Source organism: Meles meles, chromosome 19, assembly GCF_922984935.1.
Source record: "Meles meles chromosome 19, mMelMel3.1 paternal haplotype, whole genome shotgun sequence".
NCBI classification, from domain to species: Eukaryota; Metazoa; Chordata; class Mammalia; order Carnivora; family Mustelidae; genus Meles; species Meles meles.
The window spans coordinates 46,976,910-46,999,476 of record NC_060084.1 but is presented as its reverse complement, the minus strand read 5'-3'; the positions used below and the strand labels follow the sequence as shown (position 1 = coordinate 46,999,476).

At 59.0% G+C, this 22,567-nt stretch overlaps 2 protein-coding genes across 2 annotated transcripts; both read right to left on the bottom strand.

Annotated features, from left to right (window-relative positions):
- Positions 1-44: 44 nt before the first annotated feature.
- On the bottom strand, positions 45-9,737 carry GSK3A (glycogen synthase kinase 3 alpha). Its single transcript, XM_045987839.1, has 11 exons — positions 9,335-9,737; positions 7,241-7,428; positions 5,757-5,840; positions 5,490-5,600; positions 3,724-3,854; positions 3,522-3,628; positions 2,452-2,549; positions 2,279-2,374; positions 1,704-1,890; positions 1,301-1,393; positions 45-736 (listed from the first exon to the last, which is right to left on the bottom strand). Exons 1-11 carry the CDS (start codon positions 9,615-9,617, stop codon positions 663-665), a joined length of 1,452 nt encoding a protein of 483 aa, XP_045843795.1. The 5' UTR covers positions 9,618-9,737; the 3' UTR covers positions 45-662.
- A 4,176-nt stretch (positions 9,738-13,913) lies between these two features.
- On the bottom strand, positions 13,914-21,530 carry ERF (ETS2 repressor factor). Its single transcript, XM_045989095.1, has 4 exons — positions 21,383-21,530; positions 16,709-16,943; positions 16,215-16,330; positions 13,914-16,093 (listed from the first exon to the last, which is right to left on the bottom strand). Exons 1-4 carry the CDS (start codon positions 21,402-21,404, stop codon positions 14,793-14,795), a joined length of 1,674 nt encoding a protein of 557 aa, XP_045845051.1. The 5' UTR covers positions 21,405-21,530; the 3' UTR covers positions 13,914-14,792.
- Between the last annotated feature and the right edge of the window lie 1,037 nt (positions 21,531-22,567).

Below are 22,567 nucleotides of genomic sequence, written 5' to 3'. Positions count from 1 at the left end.
GCACCTCCCTCACCTCTGTGGAAACAAGGTAGCCAGACAGGAAGCAGGTTTTCATGCCAATAATTTATTGAACGGAGGTCTGTACACAGGCAAACCTTACTGTGGAAACTAAGACATCAGGAGCTCCCCAACCCCCACCCCCTCAGCCCTCCAGGGTGGGGAGAGGAGGGAGGAGACCTTAGGGGCAGAGGACAGGAAGGGGAACACAGCTGTAGAAGGGGGACGGGCCAGGTTGGACGGTGTGAATCGAAGTTTTCTTTAAGAAAAAAATTATAACAATCTATTTACACCCGGGGGGACCAGGGAAGGGAAGAGGAATAGACGGGCCGGTCTGGTTCTATTTACAAGGGACACAGGAGGGGAGGAGGGATTGGAGGAGTGTAGGCCTGGGAGGAGGGGAGGGGGCCAAGGGGGTAGGAGGTCCTCATGCCTCCAACCCCCTGTCCTTCCTTCTCTTCCCTCCCCACAACCAGTTAAAATCCTCTTAAAAAGCCCACCACAGGGTGAGGCTGGTGAGGGAGGGACTGGAGGTAGGGACAGGGACTCATTTACCTCTGCCCTCTAGTCTAGGAGCCCAGCCAGGTCAGGAGCTTGATGGGCTATGGCCCCCCCTTCCCAGCCCCACTGGGGGCTCCCCGATGGAAGGGTAGTTGGTGGGGCCCTCAGGAAGAGTTAGTGAGGGGAGCTGTGGCGTCGGGTGTCTGCCAGTCCGAGCCGGTCTGAGCCTCACTTAAAGCTGAGGGGGAGGAAAAAGACAGTTACCCTTGGCCTCTCAGACCTCCCACCCAAGAGCAGGACCCTGGTGGGAGAAGCTACATCAGAAAGGGACAGCTGCCGCTTGAGGTCCAGCTCCACATACTCAAATGCCCAAGGGCCAGGCTGGTCACTGAGTGACTCACCAGAGAGCTGGGCCTCACAGAAAAGAGGGCATTTAGAACTTGGCCCCCAACTCACGGCACTGCCCTGAGGAAAGGCAGGCCCACTGCTGCCCAGTTGGATTTTCTTTCCCAAGAGACACAGGAAATCTGAGTTTGTACATGCAATGGCCTCAATTTTTAAATGTGGGCAACAAATTAAACTTTTGTTTGTGCAAGCCAAACACACATCTTTGGTTTTCCAGTTAGCACTTAAACACAAATACGGGCAACCCGGCCCGATAAAGGTGGCTGTCTGCACGTGTGCTCTCAAATGTCAACAATTCCCATACCCACGCAGGGAACTCAACTGGGGGGCTGTGGCAACACGCCAGCCTCCCAGGCTGAGGAAGGCCTTCATCTGCAACAGAGGGCTTCCCACTTACCTTGTGAGGATGGAGTGAGAGTGGCAGTGCCCGCTGGGGACCTCAAGTGAGGAGGGATGAGAATGGCATTGAGAGATGGTTGGATGGAGAGTTCTAGAAACAGGAATGGACATGCCCAGTCAGGACGCAGAGTGTTGGGAGACCAGGTGGAGGTTGAAAAGGGCCACCCCAGGTAGGGACCCGGTTCTTGGCAAGGACAGCTGACATGTGTAACCACTGAACACTTTCAGGGACAAACTGGAAGGGGCCCAGCACGGGTGAAGCCACTTCAGGTTGCCTGTATTGGGGGCATCTCCTGAGCCCCCCCCAACCCCAGCATCCCACTCCTATCTTTAACACCAAGCCCTCTTCCACAACCTTTGCCTGCCCTTCTGGCTCCCCGCATCCCAAGCTGTGCCCTCACCTCCAGGACTAAAGTTGAAGAGGGGGGGAAGCGGGCGGTTGTTGGGGAGCTGGGTTCCGTGACATCGCAGTTCATCAAAGAAGCTGTGGGCGCAGGCTTCCAGAGGGGAGAGCCTTGAGGACGGTGTGTACTCCAGCAGGCTAGAGCAGAGTGCAATGGCCTCCGGCGGCGTTCGAGATTTGAACACCTTAAGGGGAGGGGACAGTGGTCAGGAGGGTGAGCCGCCCAGGCCCTGTGGACTCCTGTACCGAGCTGCGCCAGCCTGACTCCTGCACCCCCACTTTCCAAACAAGGCACAGCTACTGAGGGGAAACCACATTCCTTCGGGCGAGCAGCTCACAGGGGTCCCATCATCGGACAGGCCCTGCAGAGAGCCTGTTTCATCAGCAGAGAAATGGCACTCTCAAACTCACCGTAGACCCTCAACTTCCGGAGGATGGAAGATGCCGTGAACTTTGAAATCTGATGAGTTACAAACCCACTCCCAAGCCCTGACTCTACAGCCAGGTCCCCAGACCAGCTGGCCTCCAAAGAGGACCTCAGCCATGCTGCCTGAGCCCCGAGCCCTGCCCCACCTTTGTCCAGGGATGAGCTTTAATCTGGGGAAACTTGAACTCCGTGTAGTTGGGGTTCATCTCTCGGATCTGTTCCCGGGTTGGTGTTCCCAGCACCTGGAGAGGGAGGGAGGGCTCTGAGCCAAAGCCCCTATCCCTCGGCCCCACCCCTGCCCACCCCACTGCACCCTCACCTTGATGATCTCCACCAGCTGGTCTACCCCACTGTCCCCGGGGAAGATGGGCTGGCCCAGGAGGAGCTCGGCCAGAACGCAGCCAGCTGACCACACATCTGGAGGGGAATGCAGGGAGGGTCAGGGCTGCCCACCCATGCCCTCACAAAGGCTTCTCTCCCCCACAGTCATCCTGAGGGTGCCAGGAGGGAGCCCCATTTTCTCGGCCCCAAGAGGAAGCACCCTGCTCAAGGTCCCACACAGTTTAGGGACACGGGAGCCTGCTGCTGAACCTCCAGGTCCACCTGGCCACGCCGCACTCTGCGACCTGCACTTGCCGCCTTCATTGCCTCTCTCCCTGCAGGAACCCCAGGAAGCCCCTGCTGTGCCTCTAGCCTCCAGGCAGCCCAACGTACCTAGAACAGGCTTCTGTGTTCTTGGAGCCTCAAGAAGCTCAAGACTCAAGTCCTAGGCCTAGGCTCCATCCTGCCCACAGGAACAGCTACAGGCAGGCAGTCCTGCCCCCTCCCTGGTCTGTACCTTGGCCCCCAAGGCACAAGTTCACCCTAAGGACCACACAGTTCCTTCACACTGCTGAGGGATGTTCTCTCCCAACCCTTTCACTCCCTCTCCTCAAGCCTGGAAAGGTAGCACTGTCATCCCCACCAGTGGGGAAGGTCCTGGAGGCCCCTGGTGGGCAAGTCACACCCTCCAGCTGATAAGCCTGGCCTCCAAGGTCACAGGCAGCCCCTCCCCCATCAACCCCTCCCCCCAGGCCAAGACTGGAAGGATGACTGAGAAGTTCCAGAGCCCGAGTGGACTCTGGAGTCAGGTCAGCTTTCAAAGCCCAGCCCTTCCCAGCCATGCCCAACCCCAGCAGTGCGAATGCAGGCAGGTGGCCTCCCCGCTCTCAGCCTCAGACTGCTCATCTGTGCAACGAGCAGACGTCAACACCACCCTCTAAAGTTTGAGAGGACTGGATAAAAGAACACAGGTTAAGCTTGTATCACAGAGGGCGGCAGACAGCCCACAGAAAGAAGGTAAGCCGCTGGGCCGGCCACTCCCTGCCTCCGCAACCCCACAAAGCTGACCAATGGACGAGGTGTAATCGGTGGCTCCGAAGATCAGCTCCGGGGCCCGGTAGTAGCGAGAGCAGATGTAGGAGACGTTGGGCTCCCCCCGCACCAACTGCTTTGCACTGTGGGAAGAGAGAGCCAGGAGTAAACAGAAGGTGAGGGTTGGCGTCCCCCCGTCGCCCCTTCGGCCACTCAGAGCACCCCAGGTCAGGCCCACCTGCCAAAATCGCAGAGCTTGAGGACAGCAGTGTCGGGGTCCACCAGCAGGTTCTGGGGCTTGATGTCACGGTGACACACCCCCTGGGAGTGGATGTAGGCCAAGCTCCGGAAGAGCTGGTACATGTACACCTGAGGGGGGCAGGGGACAGGGCAGCTGCAGCCCGGACACACACACACACACACACACACACACACACACACACACACCCCGCCCCACCCGTGCTACCCCTGGGTCTTCAAGCTTTAGTGTGAATCACTTGGAGGACTTGTTTAAACAGGGACCCCTTAGTCCCGCTCCCAGAGTGTCTGATTCCGAAAGTTCGGGGTGGGGCATCTGTGACAGGCCCTCCCAGGCTGCTGCCGCTCCCCACTTTGAGAATACCACCTCAGCCACACACCTCAGAAGCCTGATAAAGAGACACGGACGTCGGGAAGGCCTTGCCGGAGCCAGTCGCTCAGCTCCAAAACCACTGGCTATAGGAAGGGCTCAGCTTCCTCCGCCTGCCAGTCAAACCACCCACAGGCTAGCCTCTCTCCAGCTGGATTTTCCTGCCACTCTGCCTCCCACTGATTAGAACTTAAGTGCCAAGAGAGCAGGGATCTTGGGGTGTTCGTCACCGCCGTGTCTCCCAGGGCCCAGACTAGTGCCCAGACCACTGCCCGGCATGTAGTAACTGTGCAGGCCAGCTTCCTGGGCCCCACCTCCTCCTGTTCCCGCTGCCCTTGGCTAGAGATGCCGGCTCTTCACCCTGCCTCTCACAAGCTAAGCAGGGTCGGGCCTGGTTAATACTTGGATGGGAGACCCTGCCTCTCACAGGCTCCCAGAAGCCTTCCTTGATCCTTCTTACCCCCAAAGCAGGCAGGCCTGGGGGCCTATTTCCAGAATTCCCTGTGCTCCTTCTAATATGGCAGTTGCTAGTCATTTACAGTTCTCTGTGACAACAGCTGTCCACTCGGGCTAAACTGAGAGCTCTTCCGGAGCAAAGCCTGGGTCTCTGTCAACTGGCCTTCTGGAATTGCTCAGTGCACAGGCAGCCACAGCACATACTCACCAAACCAGAGCGCTCCCCTCCCGGGAGGCACGGTCCCCCAACACCAACCACCAGTACGGCTCTATGGCTCATATGGGGTCAGGGTTCTTAAAGCCCGCAGGAGGAACAACCTTCTTCGAACCTGAACCCACCCGCCTCCTCCCTGTGCAGAAGGCTGCTGCAGCCGACGCTCTCCGCATCAGCTCACTGATTCACTCTCCATTCATTCAAACACCTGCTGAGGGATTGTAACACCCGGGACCCAGCACCAGGCCCCGGGGAATGAGCCTGCACAGCGATGAAGATGCAGGCTTTCTTCCAGCCCTGCCTCCTTCTCACACCCCCTCTGCCAAGGGTCCAAAGGCCAGGACTTGACCTCAGTGTCTCTCCCTTGGCATTGTCAGGCTCCGCTCGAACACTGAGCTAACTCCACCAACACCACCGTGCCCCTGGGCTCCCAGCGTGGCTCCCGATCGGGTACCCTGCAGTCTCGCCAGACCCCAGTCAGCCTGCCTCCCTGATGTGGTCAGGCCCCTGGGGGGCCTGCCCTGCATTGGGCAAGATCTGCCTATGACAGTTATGGAGACAACGGCAGGGAACTCAAGGGCTCCAGAAAGCAACATCAGTTTGGAGGAGGAGGGAAGCCACAGAAGACAGGAGGATCCAGGGCCCCTGGCTCTGTAAGCCCCAGTCCCAAAAGCCTGCCTGCCTGCCTTCCTGCCTTCCTGCCCACCTTGACATAGATGATAGGGATGGTCAACTTGGCCTTGGTGAAATGGCGGGCCACCCGGTACACTGTCTCGGGCACGTATTCCAGCACCAGATTTAGATAAAGCTCGTCTTTCTGCAGAGAGCAAAGGAAAGGTGTGAGGCACTGCGAGGAACGGGCGGGGAAGGGGGAGGGAAGGCTCGTGGGGAATAATGGGGGAAGGACTGGCAGTTGCAGGAGAGGCAGGCAGGAGCAGGGGTGGAGGACGCCCCCGCACAGCCAAGGTCTCACCTTCTCCCCACTGGAGTAGAAGAAGTATCTCAGCCTCACGATATTGCAGTGGTCCAGCTTACGCATAATCTGCAGCTCTCGGTTCTTGGGAGCAAAGGGAAAGTGCCTCAGACAACAGCCGACTCTCCCTGCCTCCCCACCTCTGGCGCCTCTCGCCACAGCCCTGCTCCTCCACTCTTGCCAACAGAGCCAGGCACCGACTCCTTGCATCCCAGCTCCAGGACCCCTCTGGGGCACCCCCTAATTCCTCACCCCAACCCATTCTCCCCACACACAGGCTGGAGTCCTACAGGCTAAACCCAACCTACAGGTGAGTTTTTTTCAGCCCACCGTCCAAAAATCTCCAATTTATTGCTGACCTTTGAAAATCAAATGGCTTCACCTATAAATTTGGTTTTCCAGCTTATCTTCAATAATCAAATGACATGGCCACACAAGACCCAAGTGACAAAAGATGAGTACTCCCCACCCAATTCACCCCAGTCTCCACTCCTCTCTACTGCTTTCCCTAGAGACATCCAGGTCCTTAAACCCTGACTTGGATCCTGAGTCCCAGGCTCCAGACTTTCATCTTCCGAAAGGGGGTCTGGCCTCAGCCTCTTCTCCGAGACAGAGTCTTGGTCTCTTTGCTGTTCTCCGTTCCCCTGAGTTCTGCCCCTGGAACTCCTGCCCTCAGATCCCTCTCACTCCTGGGCCTCAACACTAATCAAATTCTGAGCCACACTCTGGAGATCCTGCTGCCCGAGGGTTCTCACTGCCAACACCAGGCCCTGACCTGGTTCCCTCCCAGCCTAGGCTCAGGTCCTTTGTGTCCAGAATGGCCTAAGCTCCAAAACACCAGTCTTTGCAACGACAAGTGGCCCTCAACTTCCACCTCTTCCATCTGCTCCTTGTTCCCTGGACCTCCACTAGGTTACAGGGCACAGCTCTACGAGAAGGAAAGGGCACCCCTTCCTCAGAGGGACAGAGGTCTGTGACAGACCAGCCACATGGTCTGGGGAGCACAGGGCCGGCTGGATTTCACCCCATACTTGCCAGGCACCTGGGTCAGAGCATGACCTTCACAAACACGCTCATCACCTCTACCAGCTCCCTTCCCCTCTGTGCAGAACGGTAACTTAATGCGTAAGATGGGAGGCTTTAGAATCAGACAAGCCAGAGTTTAGTCTTGCCCGCAAATCAATTCTCTTATCCAACTCTCAGTCTTAATAACACACCAATACCTATCCTCAAAGAATCTTCACGTGAATTAAACAAGAACTTGCCTACAAAGCAATTCACACCAACCCAGAGCCCAATAAACATCAGCTCTGGGCTCTCTCTAAACCCACACTCCCATCTTCCACACAAGTCATGCCCTTCTGCTTCCCTTCTCTGGCCCGTGTTCAGATCCCTGTGGAAACCCAAGTTTAGCACTCTCACTAGGGCCCTCTCGCCCATCATGCCTGGTCACACTTCCTTGTCCCCATTTGCCCCCAAGCTACCTTGAACCTCTTGTCCTGGAGAACCTTCTTGATGGCCACCAGTTCCCTGGTCTCAGCCAACCGTGCCTGGTACACGACCCCAAACGAGCCATTGCCAATCACTTTGATGTCTGTGTAAGCCACCTCCTGGGAGCGCTCCGGGCCTTGGCCTAGAGTGGCTACCACTGTGGTCACCTTCCCGCTGTCACCTGGGGAACAAAGGGGATACACGATCCTCTGACCTTCCCTTTCTTGCCACCACCCAATCACAGGGCTGTGGGAGGGAGGGGAAATCATTACAGGATAACCGGGGGCCTCCTTGTCCTGTCCTTGTCTTTGAGCAAAGGTGGGTGTTGGATGCCTCTAGGCGCCCTTTCTCCTCTTCCCTTCAGGGAACCCTAAATCCTGCCTCTTCTCATGTGGGAGGACATGGACAACTAAACCTCTTGCTCTTCAAGTGTTGATAAACGGTAATTTCTACCTCTAGTAAGCAGTAAAAGGAACCAGTGTTCCTTTTGGTTTGAGGGCACCCTCCCACTCCTAGATGTTGACTCTGTCCACTCTGAGCTTACTGCCCGCTGGGGCCCCTCCTGACTGGGGAAAGCCTGACCCAATCTCTTCCACTTACCAGAGCAGTAACCCTGAGGTACTTTTGCTTTAGGAAAGCACTAGCCCTTCCAACAGCCTGGGGGATAGTGACATCTAAGTCCTCCTTGGTAGAACTAGTCACTGCCACTGGGTTTTGGTGGCAGAAAGGGCCCCTCCAGGTAGGAGTGCTAGTCAGGACTCTCACTTTTTGAGGAGTTAGCCCTTCCCCAAATATTTCGGGGCTAGAAAAGGTGCTAACCTGACCTCTTCATTTGTGTGTTCATCTGTGTCCAGAGCCTCAGAACCCTTCATGTATTTGGGTGGTCCCCCACGAACAAGTACTAAGTGATGGGAATGGTGAACCTGTCCTCTTGTTAAGAAGGGGCTATCCAGGCCTCAGTCCTCGGAAGGAAAGTTACAATTCCCAGTTCCATTCTCTAGACAGCAGCAAACTTTTATGGCATTCTTAGGGAAGAGTAATCCCTTTTCTTTGGGGAACCTTTCATCAGTTCATTTGAAATCAAATTCGTTTTGAGGGACCGATGACACCTTCTTTTGGAAGGAGATTATCCTGCATAGCTATTCGTCCAGAACCAATGACACCATACCTCAGAATAACAAAAGGGGTTTAACCTCAGATCCATAGTCTATGGGGAACTATGATCCTCCCTGACTCTGTTCCATTTTTGTGGAAGAAGACCCACCATGACAAGTTTGTTTGTTGGTTTTTTGTTTTTTTTTTTTTGGTTTGTTTTTAATAAATTCTACCCCAAACTTGGGCCTTGAACTCATGATCCCAAGATGAAGAGTTGTATACTTTATGACTGGACTGGCCAGGCACCCCAAGGCAAGCATTTGGAAAAGTGACTATGGACTTGATCTGCAGGATGCACTGATTCCCAGTTTGTCCTTTTTTGTAAGAAACAGCAACCATTAATTTCTACCATGGGGGAATACAGTTCTACCTGTTACAGACGAGTGATGGTAACAGGTCTTGTGCTCTAAAATCAAAGACCACCTGGGTACCAGGTTTGGGAAGCCTTGACCCTACCTTTTGGAGACAGAGGAAGCCCAAATCCGTTTCTGTATGACATTCACTCCAAATCCCCATCTCCTAAGGGGGAGCAAATTCAGATCCCCCCCTTTTGGGATGAGGATGATCTTATTCTTTTTGGGAACATTAACTCTCTAGCCCCATTTGCAAGCGACGATGACTCCTGATGCTGTTGTCTAATGGATGGCAACATCAGATTCCTGTTTTTGAGGTTCAAGGACTCAAGACCTCAGTACTGGAAGAACAGGAATCTGTGACCCCTGTTTTTTTGAGGTTTATTAATTCTAATCCTAAACTCCCAATTGATGGAAACCCCTCAAATCCCTTTCTCTGGGCGGGGGAGAGCTCAGATCCCATCTTTGGGAAGCACAGTGAACTGGAGTTTTTTTCTGGGCATATGTAAGTACCACATCGATGTCTGAAGGGCTTCAGGAACCCTGATCTCCACCCCCACGGACGCCGCTAATACTCACGGCCCAGCTTCACTCCCGGCGGCGGGAAGCTAGTGCCCGCACCGGGGCCGCCGCTGCCTCCTCCGCCGCTGCCGCTGGGGCCACCCCCGGAGCTCGAGGCCCCCACGCCCCCACCCATAGCTCCGACTGACGCCTTCCCACCGCCGCTGCCGCCCGGGCCCGAGGCCGAGCCCCCGGGGCCGCCACCGCCGCCGCCGCCTCCGCCGCCTGGCTCCGCGAACGAGCTGGTCCGCGCCCGGCCCGAGCCCCCAGGGCCGCCCCCTGAAGGCGCGCCGCCGCTCATGGCGCCGAGCGCAGGCCCAGGCCGCGGGGCTCGGGCTGCCCGGGCTGCCCCCGCCGCCGCCGCTGCCGCCGCCTCCCCCGGGCTCTGGCCTCTTCCAGGCCGCGCCGCTCGGGCTACGGCTCCTGCCCAGCGCCCGCCGCGGGGCACGCCGGGAGATGCAGTCCGCCTGCCCTACGCGCCGCGGTCGCCGCCCTCTGTCTGCACAGAGAACCGCGTGGCACGCCGGGAAATGGAGTCTGCAGAGGCCGCGGAGTCGACCGCGGAGGATGACGGGTCGCTTTGCACGTCAGGAACTAGAGTCCTCGGCAATAAGTCCCCGGAATGTGTCGACGGCGGACTCTGAAGCACTTTGGGAAGTGGAGTCAGAGTCACACACTCACTCCAGCTGCGAGCCCTAGGTGTGTTTCAGAAATGCAGTCGCTGCCACTCTTTCGGTGACGCACGCCGGGAAACAGAGTCCAGACGCTCGTTTAGTCTATTGGCGGTGTATGCCATCGGAGCCAGGTGCACTGTGGGAAATTGAGTCGGCGCCGGTGCATCCGCAGCTATCGGACCGTGAGGCAAGTCGGGAAATGGAGTCGGCGCCACGCCCTCACCGCATTGCAGGTATAACGCGACTTCCAAAGCATGCCGGGAAATGGAGTCCCATGTGCTCCCCAAGCCCCAAGAGGACACTGCAATTACGGAGATAGGCTAAGAAATAGAATAGGTAGGTACGGCGTTCCTCCGCCCTCCTATGCTAGGCCGCAGTCCCTGCCGGGAAATGTAGTCAACACCAAGGCTTCAGAGTAGTTGCTACAGTGAGCCTTTGTGTCTTCTGGGAAATGGAGTTCAAAGCAGCCTCTCCATTTGACGGGGAGGAAATCTACCAGGAGCCCGGAGCATGTTGGGTAATAGTCCAGCCCGCTTCCTGACCCTTTCTTTCTGAGACGAGGCTGCAGAGGCTTGCTGGGAAGTGAAGTTCAATCGGCACTTTTGGGAAAGCGTAAGCCAAAGGTGAAAGACATCAATCCCTTGGGGGAGACTGCAGGTGTTCAACGCCTCCTTCCCCTCCCCAGGCCCCAAGAAAGAGCTAAAATTGATCAGGAGCTGCAAGAAAATGGTGTCCAAACATTCCAAGTTCCAAGTTTCCACAATCAAGGAAGGAAATGTCACCAACAAACAATTTGGGGAACAAAGTTCCCGGTGGTCTTACAGAACAATAGTCTTCAAATACATTTAGCTTTTTCTGCCAACGTGGGCTGCACCAAGAGGCTGAGACGAGCATTAAAAAGGTGAAGACAGAATTTCTGTTTTGAATCTTTCAGCCTTTTGCGTCCTCCGCTTCCTAAGTTTACAGGATCCAGGAGGGCCCAACACAAGGAAACCAGCTATTGAGAGTAGCCTCGGGTTTTGTGCACGGACTAGGTCGCCCTATTTATCGATTAATACCAGGTAAGACACTATCCCCAAAGGACGCTGGGAAACGGAGTTCGTGCGTGTGTGTGTGTGTGTGTCTCTCTCTCTCTCTCTCTCTCTCGCTCTCGCTCTCGCTCTCTCTCCCGGAAATACTTGGAACTAGAATGAAATCATCTTCGGCCCCTCCCGCCTTGTAGAATAATGGGAAATGGAGTCTCCAGACTTAATTTTAATCTGAGTCTCTATTCATACTAACTGTCCTGCCCTTTCTGAAGCCTGAAGAAAGTCTCGTCCACTGGGTCTGACTGCAGTTCCCAGCGGACCCACAAGACACCCTCCCCCGCCCCCGCTGGGGCCCGCAGACAGTCTCGCCTAGAAGGTGAAAGCTTTCTCGGACTACAATAACCAAAAGGCAAAGCGCGGACATACTTCCGCTCCCTTTTCAATGAACGCGGGTGTATTAGGAACAGTCGAGAGCGGGTGTTTCTGGGAGTTGTAGTTTTTCAGCCAAATAGTGGTTGCTGCCCTCTGACGGCAGCTCAGAGATGAAAAGCAAAAATCTGAGTCAATCCCCAAGCCTGGGAAATCATACACGGGACCAACAAGGCCCAAAAGGGCAGCAGAGCGGGGGGCGGGATGGGGCGGTTACTTAACGGACAAAGCTCACGGGACGCGCGCAATGTACGGCTCGTGGGCAACCGCCACGAGGGGACTGGGGTCCGTGGGAGTCCGAGGGCGACCGCCTGAGGGAATCTTACCAGAATGTTTGCAGGGGTGAGAACGTTTGTTGAGGGGTACTAGGGCAAATTGTAAGTGTCTATGAGGGGCCTGTGGGGGTCTGGAGGTGTTCAGGGGAGTCCGTGGAGAGGTCAAGGGATCTTACTGGGGACCAGTGGAGAAGTCACAGGGGATTTGGAGCGTTTTTAAAAGGTCTGTGGGGGGCCGCCTGGGTGGCTCAGTGGGTTGAGCCTCTGCCTTCAGCTCAGGTCATGATCTCAGGGTCCTGGGATCGAGCCCCGCATCGGGCTCCCTGCTCAGCTGGGAGCCTGCTTCCTCCTCTCTCTCTGCCTGCCTCTCTGCCTACTGTGGTCTCTGTCTGTCAAATACATAAATAAAATCTTTAAAAATCTTATTTAATAAATAAATAAATAAATAAATAAATAAATAAAAGGTCTGTGGGATCTCTGAGGGACACAAAGGGGTGAGCGATGTTTAAGAACCATCAGGAAGGAGCTTCAGGGGACTGGGGGTCTGGGGGAGGGCAATGCTGGGGGTTATAGGCATGAAGAGAGTCTCTGAAAGGTTAATTGATGAAGTGTTGTGAGCTCTATAAAGGGCTTCCTATTTGGAATCAGCGATCCTGGGGTGTAGAAGGGAGCAAGGGTGTGGTCTTGCAGAAACCAAATGGGCTTAGGTGAGTCATTAAAGATTAGAGGACAAGCTGGAGTTTTCAAGACGGGATGCCACCTGTGACATCGCACTGGATCAGAATGGGGCAACAAGCCTGGCTCTGCTCTGGTCTGACATGGAAAGCAGTTCTGGAGCTGAGCAGTTTTTAATCCATATTAGAACTGATTGGAGATGCTCTGAAGGTACCGGGATCAGGCTAAGACTACTAGTCCGGATCCTCCCTCCTCCCGCCAGTGATAACATCCCCCTTTCTCCATCACACCACCACCACCAACTCCGTTGCATCTGTGTTGCCAGGAGACATGCCTCATCCCAACTTCCAGAAATAGCCCAGTGGCCCCCACCCCAGGGAGTGACTTACATCACCCAGGAGAGGGAGCAGTTGCCCACAGGCTGCCAAGGGAGCCTCGGTTTCCTGCCAGTACCCCAGCCCTGGATCCTCTTTACTGCCAATCGACATCATCTGGGACCACCCACCCTGGGCTGGCAGGAAATGAGGGTGAAGCCTGAGTAGATAGGAGCTGCCAGTTCCTTCCCCCTCGGAGCTGCGCAGGCTGGAGTTTCTCCGGGAAGCCAGTCCAACAGGCCTGAGTCCTCAATTCCCACTCTATTTCTTAGCTGTGTGGCCTTAGGGAAACTCCTTCCCCTTTCTGGGCCTCCTGCACCTCAATTGCACTTAAGGGGTTGGGCTGTTCGTAATGAGAGCTTATTCCTCCTGATTCTTTCATCCCTGAATCAAGCTCTCCAGCTTGAGCTGCTGGCTTTATAAGCTCACCTTTCAGAGCCTACGATCTGGAGACCTTGTCTAGAGCCAGCCATCCTGGCCTTAGGAGGAAAAGGTGTTGTCAGAAGAACATGGACTTCAGAAACGGACCTCATTTCGTGTCCTGCCTGGGCTTAGGGTCTTGAACAAGTCCTTCAACTGAGCCACCGGACTCTCCTTGCTGGTTGTGGGAGATACGGTGCTGCAGCTGACCTGACATCAGGTACTGGGGCCCCAGCAAGCCAACCAGGAGCAACCAGAATTAAGCCTGTCCCTTCTCAACTTGCTGGCGGAGGACAGTTCTCTCGGTTTGACAGAAGGACCAATAAGGAACTCTGGAAGGCCTACATTTCAAGAGACCCTGCAGGGTTGTTGCCCAAGTCCAGGTCAAGGGAAGACGGACAGGAACACAATGCAGCAGAAAGGCAAAATTCTGGTCATCCGAAGAGCAGGGGCAATAATAGCATGGTTCCAAGGACCGGCAGATCCCCACCAGAACAGGGGAGCTATCAGAGGGCCAGCAGATGCCTGAGACCTTCACCATCAGGCCCTGGGGGTTATCGACCCTGTCAAATAATTTCCCAGGCCTGGATTGGACCCATTCAGAGAGGGATTAGACCCTTTGGCCTTAGAGCCACTGGAGCAGTCTAGGCTCCTGTCTTTCCCAATCAAAGGCTGCGACCTCCTGGTGGTTTTCCCAGCACCCAGGACAAATCACCGCATCCAAAGGTCCAAAGTTTTATTGTTTTGAATACATTCTCCAGCAGCCCCCCAACTTCCCTCCCCCCCCACCCTCCATCCCCAATACAGAATAAGGCTTGACCACAGACCCCCACCCCAGGGGCCCCAGCTAGGAGGCAGAGGGGGCTTCCAGTTTGGTTTCAGGGCACCCCCTTCCCACCCCCCCACCCGCCTGCCTATGGGCTAGTCCTAGGAGCAGCTGGGGGTGAAGGGGTTGGACCAGTGCTGGGGTAGGGAGTAGGAGAGGGATAGCAGGCACTTGTAGAGATTTGTGGCCTATGGGCGGCACCCCTCCCCCTCCTCTGCTCCCTACCCCCCCAACATGGAATTTTTGGTTCATCATAAAATGTCCCTCCCTCCCCTGCTGCAACCCTATGGGGTATGAGAAACCCAGGCACTCAGGGCCCCTGGAGGGGCAGGGAAGGCAGGATGGGGGCTCAGGATGGCCGGGACTGGAAAGGGACAGGGACAGGAGGCAGAGAATAGGGAGGGAGACAAGGCTTTTACTTCCTAAGCGATTGTAATAAAAAACGTTCCTGGGCATTGAGGCCAGCGCCTCAGTTCAAATATAAATTCCTCAGAATGGAGGTGGCCCCCTCAACTCCCCCCTCCCTATCCCCCCCCCCCACCACTCTGCCTGGAGCTTAGAAACCCACAGATAGGGGAAGCCCCCAGCCTGGGAACCCACCCACCCTCACCATTAAAAAAAAAGAAATTAAAAGTTTTATACAAAACGTGGGGCAGGAAAAGGGAGGAGGCAGGGAAGACACCGGAGAGCTGTCCTCACCTCCAGGACTTGGGGGGGTTAAGGCAGCAAAAGAAGCATGGGAGGTGGGGGGACCGGGACCCCCTGCCCACAGCCCTCAGGAATCTCGATGCTCCAGAGAGAGCTGGGCTGTAGCGTGCTGGAGGTCAGAGCTCACGCGCCTCGGGGTGAGGGGTCCCCCGGCCTCCCCGGGCCCCTCCCCACGCACTTTCTTGTCCTCACCCTCATCCTCCATGCCCCCAGCGGGGCCCCCACCCCCCTCCAAGCGACAGTCTTCACTCCAGCGTCGCTTAAAGCGCAGCTTGAGAGGCATGCACTGGGCTGCCCCGGGTGCTTCGCCGGGCTCCGGCTTGGGGGGTGCAGGTGGGGCGCGAGGGGTCTTGAACACCTCCCCGTCTTCCTCATCCTCATCGCTGATGTCAGTCACCTCCACTTCCTCTGACTCGCCTTCTGAGATGGGCTCCACCTTGATCTGAGGTGGCAGTGGCGGCGGGGGTGGGGCCAGTGCCCCGGCGCCCTCGGCCAGCCCGCCTGCGCTGCTCACCCCGCCAATGCCACTGCCACTGCTCTTGTCAGCACCCGCCGGAGCCTTCTCCCCAGCAGCCCGCTGCCGGCGTCCCAGGGGGGGCGGCTGGAGCTTAAACTTGAATGGGGAGGAAGAGGAGGAAGAGGAAGACGAGGCCGAGGAAGGGACCGGTGGGGTCTCAGGCGCCATGGGCGGCAGCGGGCACTTGTCAGGGCGCTGGGGCTGGGGCACCACCAGCCCAGGGTAGTGCAGGAAGGCGCGGGGACTGAGGTGGTAGTTGTAGACGCTTTGGGTGTGGGCCTGCAGGTACCGTTTCATGTCCTCGGGGCTAAAGGAGAAGTGGGAGCCTCCCCCTGAGCCGCTGGGGCCCCCGCCACCACTGGGGTACATCGGGCTCAGCGTGGGTGAGGGAGTGTAGGCCAGGTGAGTGGGTGTCATGGGCAGAGCCGGCGAGAGCTGAGGGGGTAGCAGGGAGCCAGGCCCGGCCAGAGGCGACACAGGAAAGGGGCTCAGGGGCTCAGGGCCACCCCGGGGCCGGGGGTAGACGCGGAAGACGCCAGGGTCATGGGGCAGGCGTGCTAATGGGGGCCCACGGAAAGCCCCCAGCTCTGGAGGGCCTGGTGGTCGGGCCCGGGGGTCCTCTCCCAGCGGCTCTTCCAGCTCTGACGTGCCATCGCTACAGTCACTGACTGAGCCTCGACCCAGGCGTCGGGCCACCACAGCCGAGAAGAGGGAGGATGAGGATGAAGAGCAGGCCGGTGGTGAGCGGGGGTCCTCGGTGGGGGACAGCACCTCGGAGGGCGTCGAGGGAGGGAAGCGGAAGTGGCTGCCACCTGATGGCACTGGCGGGGCACTCTGGGGCACTGCACCCCCTGCAGGAGAGGGAAGATGTCGTGTCATGCCCATGTCAAGCCCCCTGGCCCAGGCTGGACACAGAGGCAGATTCCCCCCCTCCTCCAGCTGAGGCCCCGCCCACCAGCCACAGTAACTCACCAGCCAACCCCATATCAATGAAAGGGTAATTAACCAGCACCAGTTTGTTGAAGTTGAACTTGTAGGTGAACCGCTTCCCCTTGGTCTTGTGCAGTATGCGTTTGTTGTAGTAATAGCTGTGGGCGCAGAAACACATGGGATCATTGGTGACACAGGACCCCGGTCTAGACCCTATTCCTTGACCAGAGTCCAGTGCGGCTCACCAAGAGGGACTAAGAACCCTGGGCCACCTGAGAGAAACAGCAGGAGGAATGGAACTAGCTCTCCCCTCAGGTCTAAGGCCAGACTAGAGGCCACACCCAGGACTGCAGTCTCTCCCCTCAGGACACCGCTATGGGACAGAGGCGTTCAGAGCAGGCTTGGGACTTGCCCATCCATGGTCACACAGCTATAGTTGGCAGAGGATCAAACCCAAAGCCTATTCCCATGGGCTACGGACTCCCTGAACAGTGGGGGCTAGCCACATCTGCCCAGGGGCTTCTGCCCCTCCTCACCGCAGGGCCCGGCTCAGCTTGTCGTAATTCATCTGAGGTTTGCACTTGCGGACGCCCCAGAGCCGAGCCACTTCGTCGGGGTCCTTGATGACGAATTCCCCGTAGTCCCCCTGCCAGGCGATGACCCCCTGATACTCCTCCTTCCGAAGCAGCTCCAGGATAAAGTGCCACAGCTGGATCTGCCTCGAACCAGGGGACGACTCCGGCTTGTAGGCCCAGTCCGGGAAGGCAAACCCTGGGGACGGGAGGCAGGGGAGTGGCCCCGGGTCAGAACGCCAAGTCCAAGGCTCTGGGTCCCCTCCCAGGGTCCACCCTCCTACCCGGCCCTCCACATGGGGAAATCCGTCTCCCCTCCGCCAAGTCAGGACCCGAGTTAGAGACAGTGTGTGTCTGTGTGAGGGGGCTAGACGGGAGCTTGGGGGGGGGGGGGAGCTGGAGCCTGCTCCAGCGACACCGGGAGAAACAGGAAACCGTCGGCGGCGGGTCCCGGGGCCAGTGCCAGGGGGCCAGGCACCAAGCCAGGCCGGCGGGCAGGGCTGCCAGTGGGGGGAGGGGCAGGAAGGGGCACACGTGGCCAGCGGGTTGGGGCGAGCCCCCCCAACCCAAACTCCCATTCAGGGACAGTTATACCCCTCCCCCAACTCACCCCACAGGTCCAGTCCCCTCCTGAGAACATAACACTGTCTCCCTCCCAAAACCTGCCAGAGCCTTACTCCCACCCCAGGACCCGATGATTTTTTTTTTTTTTCTTAAAAGGACCAGGAGGGGTGGGGTGGCTGGTTGACGATGAGGTCAGCGCTTGCACACACAGAGGCTTCTGTCTTCCCTGGAGAGTGAAACCCAGACTGTCTGAGAGAGGCCCCCCCACAAGCCCCAGCCCCTCTGTGCTGCACTGCCCTCCCGGGACCCAGGCACATGGACACAACCTGGCTGGAAGGCCCCAGCCCAGGCTGGGAGGCTGAGCAGGCAATGCTGCAGCCAGTTCCCCCTTCCGCCTTCTCCTCCTCAGCTTCTTCCCTGCCCACCTGCCTACCCGCCCCCAGCATTAACCTTGGGTAGAGGTTGGTGGTGGGCTAGCTGGTCCCTGGAGGGGGTGGGCAGCCTGGGGGGGCGCGTGGGGGGGGGGCTGCGGTTGTCATTTCCCAAACCCCCGGGTAATCAGGGGCCATCAATAATTCAGCACTAGGCAGCCGGTAATGGAGGGGTGGGAGGAGGGAAGGGGAGGAAGAGAAGGAGGGGGAGGCAAGGCAGGGGCTCTGGTGCCACCAGAGGGAGAAGACCAAGGTGTGGACAGCTAAGGATGGGCGGGGTCCCAAGTCCCAGTCAGGCTGCCCCTGTGAGTCCCTGGCCCCTGGCCCCGGATCAAGCCCCAGCTCAAGCAGGTACCAACTGGGCCTGAGCCAATGCTGAACCTCCCTCAGACTCCACCGTGGTCTGGACTCCAACAGGGGATCCTTCCCCTTGAGGACACTGAGGTTCAACAATTCCTACTCCCACAGGGACCACCCCTTCTAAATCCAGAAGCGACTCTGTTCCCTACAGTGACCCAGCTTCCTGAGCCCTGGCCTTGGGGAGAATGGGATGGCCAGCATTCCCCAGGCAGTCCCTGCCCCATTCAGAAATCCCGGCCTCAAACCAGCCCCTCAGAGCTCCAAGGATACGACCTCCAGCTGGTCACAGACCCAGAGTCCTACACCAACAGCCCTGCTCTATTCAGAAGTGACAGCCCCCCAACAATGCCTTCCAAAGATCCCAGCATCCGTAACCCCATCACCCTCACAGGAATCCAGGTGTTCACCCCATTATCCTCACCCCGCTTGAGAATCCAGATCCCAGGGTCTTCCTCAGGGCCCCAAGGCCCTTGGGAACCCAAGTTACCAAGTCCCTAGCTCCTCGTACCCTCTGAGCCCTCCCAAAAGCTCCTACCCGCGCCCCCCCCCCCTCCCCCCGATTCAGGGCACCAAGCTCTGTGCTTCTCCCACCTAAGCCTCAATCTGGCTCTCAGACCCAGGAGTGTGTGTGTTTGGGGGGGGGGGGGGGCGAAGCCCCTGAGACAGCAGTCTGGAGTTGGGGGGGTATACTGACTTCCATCCTCCCCCCCAAAATTAAAGCCACCCTTCCCAGCCCACCCGCCCCAGCCTCCTTGTCCCGGTAACCAGGCAACGTGTGTGCAGCGACAGTCCTGGGAGCGGGGGAGCAGGAGGCTAAAAATAAACTTTGCAGAAGAGAAGGAGTGAGAGAGACTACATGCAACACAAAGGGAACTCGGAAGGGAGGTGGGGGGCTCTGGAAAGGCCTCAAGCTGCATTCCGGGGACTGTCCCAGGCCACCTTGTTAACCGCCCCCCCCTCCCTGACCAAGCACCCCTCTGTGGCTAGAACCCTGGATCCCACTGCAGGCAGGGACCCTCCCCACTCCCAGGTCCACCCCAACTCGGCTTTCCTCATCGGACATGGCATACATGAGGGCCTGTTCCTGGCTTTGGGGGGAGACGAAGAGCGGGGGTGACGTCAGGGTGTCTCAATGGGGCTCTGTTCCCCAGGCCTTGGAGCCAGGAGCCAGGCACGGGCAAGGGGAGCATGTGTGAGTGTGTGTTGTGTATGGGTCCACGTGCTTCGACAGAGAGCCACCGGGCCTGCACGGAGAAAGCTTAGGGGAGCAGGACCTCTGGAGCATGGGGGCTGCTGAAACAGGGAGCAGACAGCTGACACTGAGAGAGGTGCTCAAGACATTTTGAGACAGAGTGGAGAGGTAGCACCAGACAGACAGGAAAGGTTGGGATGGCAGGGTCCCAGAAGGCACACCTGGGTCCCACAGAGGCGGGGTAGGGATTCTCCCAGACAGACTGGAAACCAAGGGGGGGCGAACTCCTGGGCACCCCCCAAATTCACATGTCTGGCCAAACTTTTTTTAAAGGGACTGTGGGGGTCGGAAGGGAGGGGTGGTGGTAAAGGAAGAACACGCCGACCTCCTGGGGGGCCCTACCACCTCCCCCACTCCAGGCAGCCCTCGGTGGCGCCAGAGCCGGGAAGAAAACAGGAAGTGGGAAACAGCCGCGGCAGAGAGGAGAGGGGCCGGGATGGAGGATCGGATGGAGGGGTGTGCAGACGGACAGACGCACTGATGGACCGATCCGAAAGCCATTCCGGGCCCCCGCCCCTTCCCCCAACCGGAGAACCCACACGCGGCTCGGCCCCCAGACAGAGTTAGAGGAGCGGCCCAGCCGGTCCCACCAGGAGAAGGCCCGAAGCAGGGAGGGAAGACGAGGCGGGGTTGTCTGGGCGCCTAGGCCCCCTCTTCGGGCGAGGGGAGGCTCCTGCTGCCCCCAAGGCCCAGCGGCCCTACAGCCTGTGGGAGCCAGAGAGTATGTGGGACGCACGTGACTGACCCTACAGCACTCCGCACCCCTGCCCCACCCCCCTGCCCCCCTCCTCGGCTCCAATCCCCAGGCGCCGGAGCACTGCTCGGAGCCCTTTAAGAGCCGCCCCCACCCGCGGTGCTGGAGGGGGGGGCGGGGTGGGTGGGCCGGTCGGGGCACACACCCGCACACAGGAGCCGTAGCCGCGGCCGCCGCCGGGGGAAGGAAACAAGTTTGAACAGCGGCGCCCGGCCCCCTTCCCCCTCCCCCGTCCCCGCCCCGGGCCGGATTCCGACGGGGTAGACGAGTAGGGGGCGGCTGGGACCCCTCCCCCCAGCGCGCTCGGGCGCAAAGTCCAGCCCGCGCGAGCCCGGGGGCGGCGGGGGAGGGGAGCGGGGAAAGTCCGAGTGGGAGGGGGGTTAATCCCGCTGCCCCCCGCCCGCCGACAGAGGGGGGGAGGGGAACCTTGGCCCCTTAAGGAGGAGCAAGTTGGCGGGGAAGAGGGGGGGCGGAGGAAAAAGACGGCCGGTTGAAAGAGAAGCGCTGGATGAGGGAGGGGGGGCGAAGGGGGAGCCTCCGCGTCCCCCCCCACCTTCCCCACCCTCCTCAACCCCGGGGCCCCGGCGACGCGGGAGGAGGGTACCCAGGTCTCCCCGGAGCCACCTTAAAGCCGCGCGTTCTAAGGTCGGAAACAAAAAGTTCCTTTTTCGAACGTTCGGGCTGCGCTTTGGAACTTTGCGACTCGGCGCGGGCGGGGGAGCGAGGAGCCGGAGGAGACGGGCGGGGGAGGGGCAGCGCAGCCCGGACCCCGAGTCCTGGGCTCCCCAATCACGCCCTCTTCCTAGAAGCCATCCCGTATGCCCCGCTAAGCCGGTGCGGGGCACGCGCCGCGGTGAAGGTCATGGGCCGGACCACGCAGCGCAGAACCGGGAATAGCGGGCCCCGTGGACAGCCCCCCCCCACACACGCCCCGCACACGTCCCGGCCCCCAGAGTGCAACGTGACAGAGCGGTGGGGAGGGACCCCGCCACCCCCGTGATCCCGAGAGTGGGGGAGAACCCAGCTTTCGGGGTCCAGCAGGGAGAGGGTCATGACTCGCAGCACCCACACCACTCCGCCCGGACCCAGAAATTGGGGGGTCCCATGCAGCACCCCTAGCTTGTGCCACAAGAAGCAACAGGTCTCGAGTGCTCGGGGGTCCCCCCGGAACTAGGGATCACTCGAGCTACCCCGGAACCCTCCAGCCCCCCCAAACTTTCTCCGCCTGGTTTCCCGGGGCAACAAGTCTCCCCCACACGTGCTGCCCCCGCCCCCACCTGTGTCCGCCGGGGTCTTCATGCTGGGGGGCCCAGGGCGAGGCGCCCCGACTCCGGGCCGCAGCTCCCGGCGCCCGCGCTGCCCCGTCCCGTCCCGCGCCCGTCGGGCCGCCCTCGGCGCTTCACCCGGCCTCGCCTCTCAGAGCCTCTCCCCTCCCCGCCGCCGCCTCCCGGGTTAATATCGCACTCCGGGGCCGGGACGCCCACGCCCCCCGGCCGGCGACGTCACCGCCGCGTCGCCATGGAGACACTGCGCCCGCCCCCTCCCCGCACACTCACACACACACTCGCCGGCGCGCAGCCACTGAGGACCGGCCGGCTCTGGGCTTAAAGGGGCCGCGCGGCGGGGGAGGAAGGAAGGAGGGGGCGGGAGTGGGATGGGGTCCTGGGGGTCATGACCCTTTTCCGAGGCTCCAAGTCTGCAGATAACTTAAGTCCCCGGCACTCGCGACTTGCCGCCCCTCCTCCTCTCCTGCCCGCTGCAGAATCCAGAGTTTCTTTTGGGAGCTTGTAAGAGGGCGGGGGGGGGGGGGGGGGGGGGGGGGTAGGTGGTCATCGGCGAGGGGGTCAGAAACTTTTGAAAGACCTGGACCTTTCGGGACGGGGCAGAATCAGGGAGCGGGGTCAAGACCTTGGAGGGTGATCAAGACCACAACATTTCCCACCCTGTCTTTACCCTACTCCCCCCACCTCCCCCGAGCCCTGACCCTGAATGGGGGCAGCTGTCCAGGGGTGGGGTGGAATGGGTGGGAGGCATTTCCCAGCATCGGAAATGGGGAGGCGGCTGTGCCCTCCGCTCCTCCGGGGATGGGGTCTTGGCCTTCCAGATATCCCCAGCCCCAGCTGGGGAGGAAGTGACCAGAGAGAATGCATTCAAGAGCATCCCCCCAACTCTATCCCCAGGCTGCAGCTGTCCTAAGGATGCGGCTTGTGTCTGAAGTACCCCCCACCTCCGCTACCAGCGCAGGGGTTCCGGAGGTGGGGCCAGGATGCGAGGGGGCGACCAAAGTCTGAACAAATGTGCTCCCAGGGGACACTGGGGGGTCGCCAGGAGAGAGGAAGGTAGGGCTTAAGGATGAAGGCCAGTGTGTAGGGCAGTATTAAGTCTGTTCTCCGCAGCAGGGAGGGATGGATGGAGCCTGAGGCTTCAGGAAACAGGAAATCAGCGCGATCAGATGGCTAGTT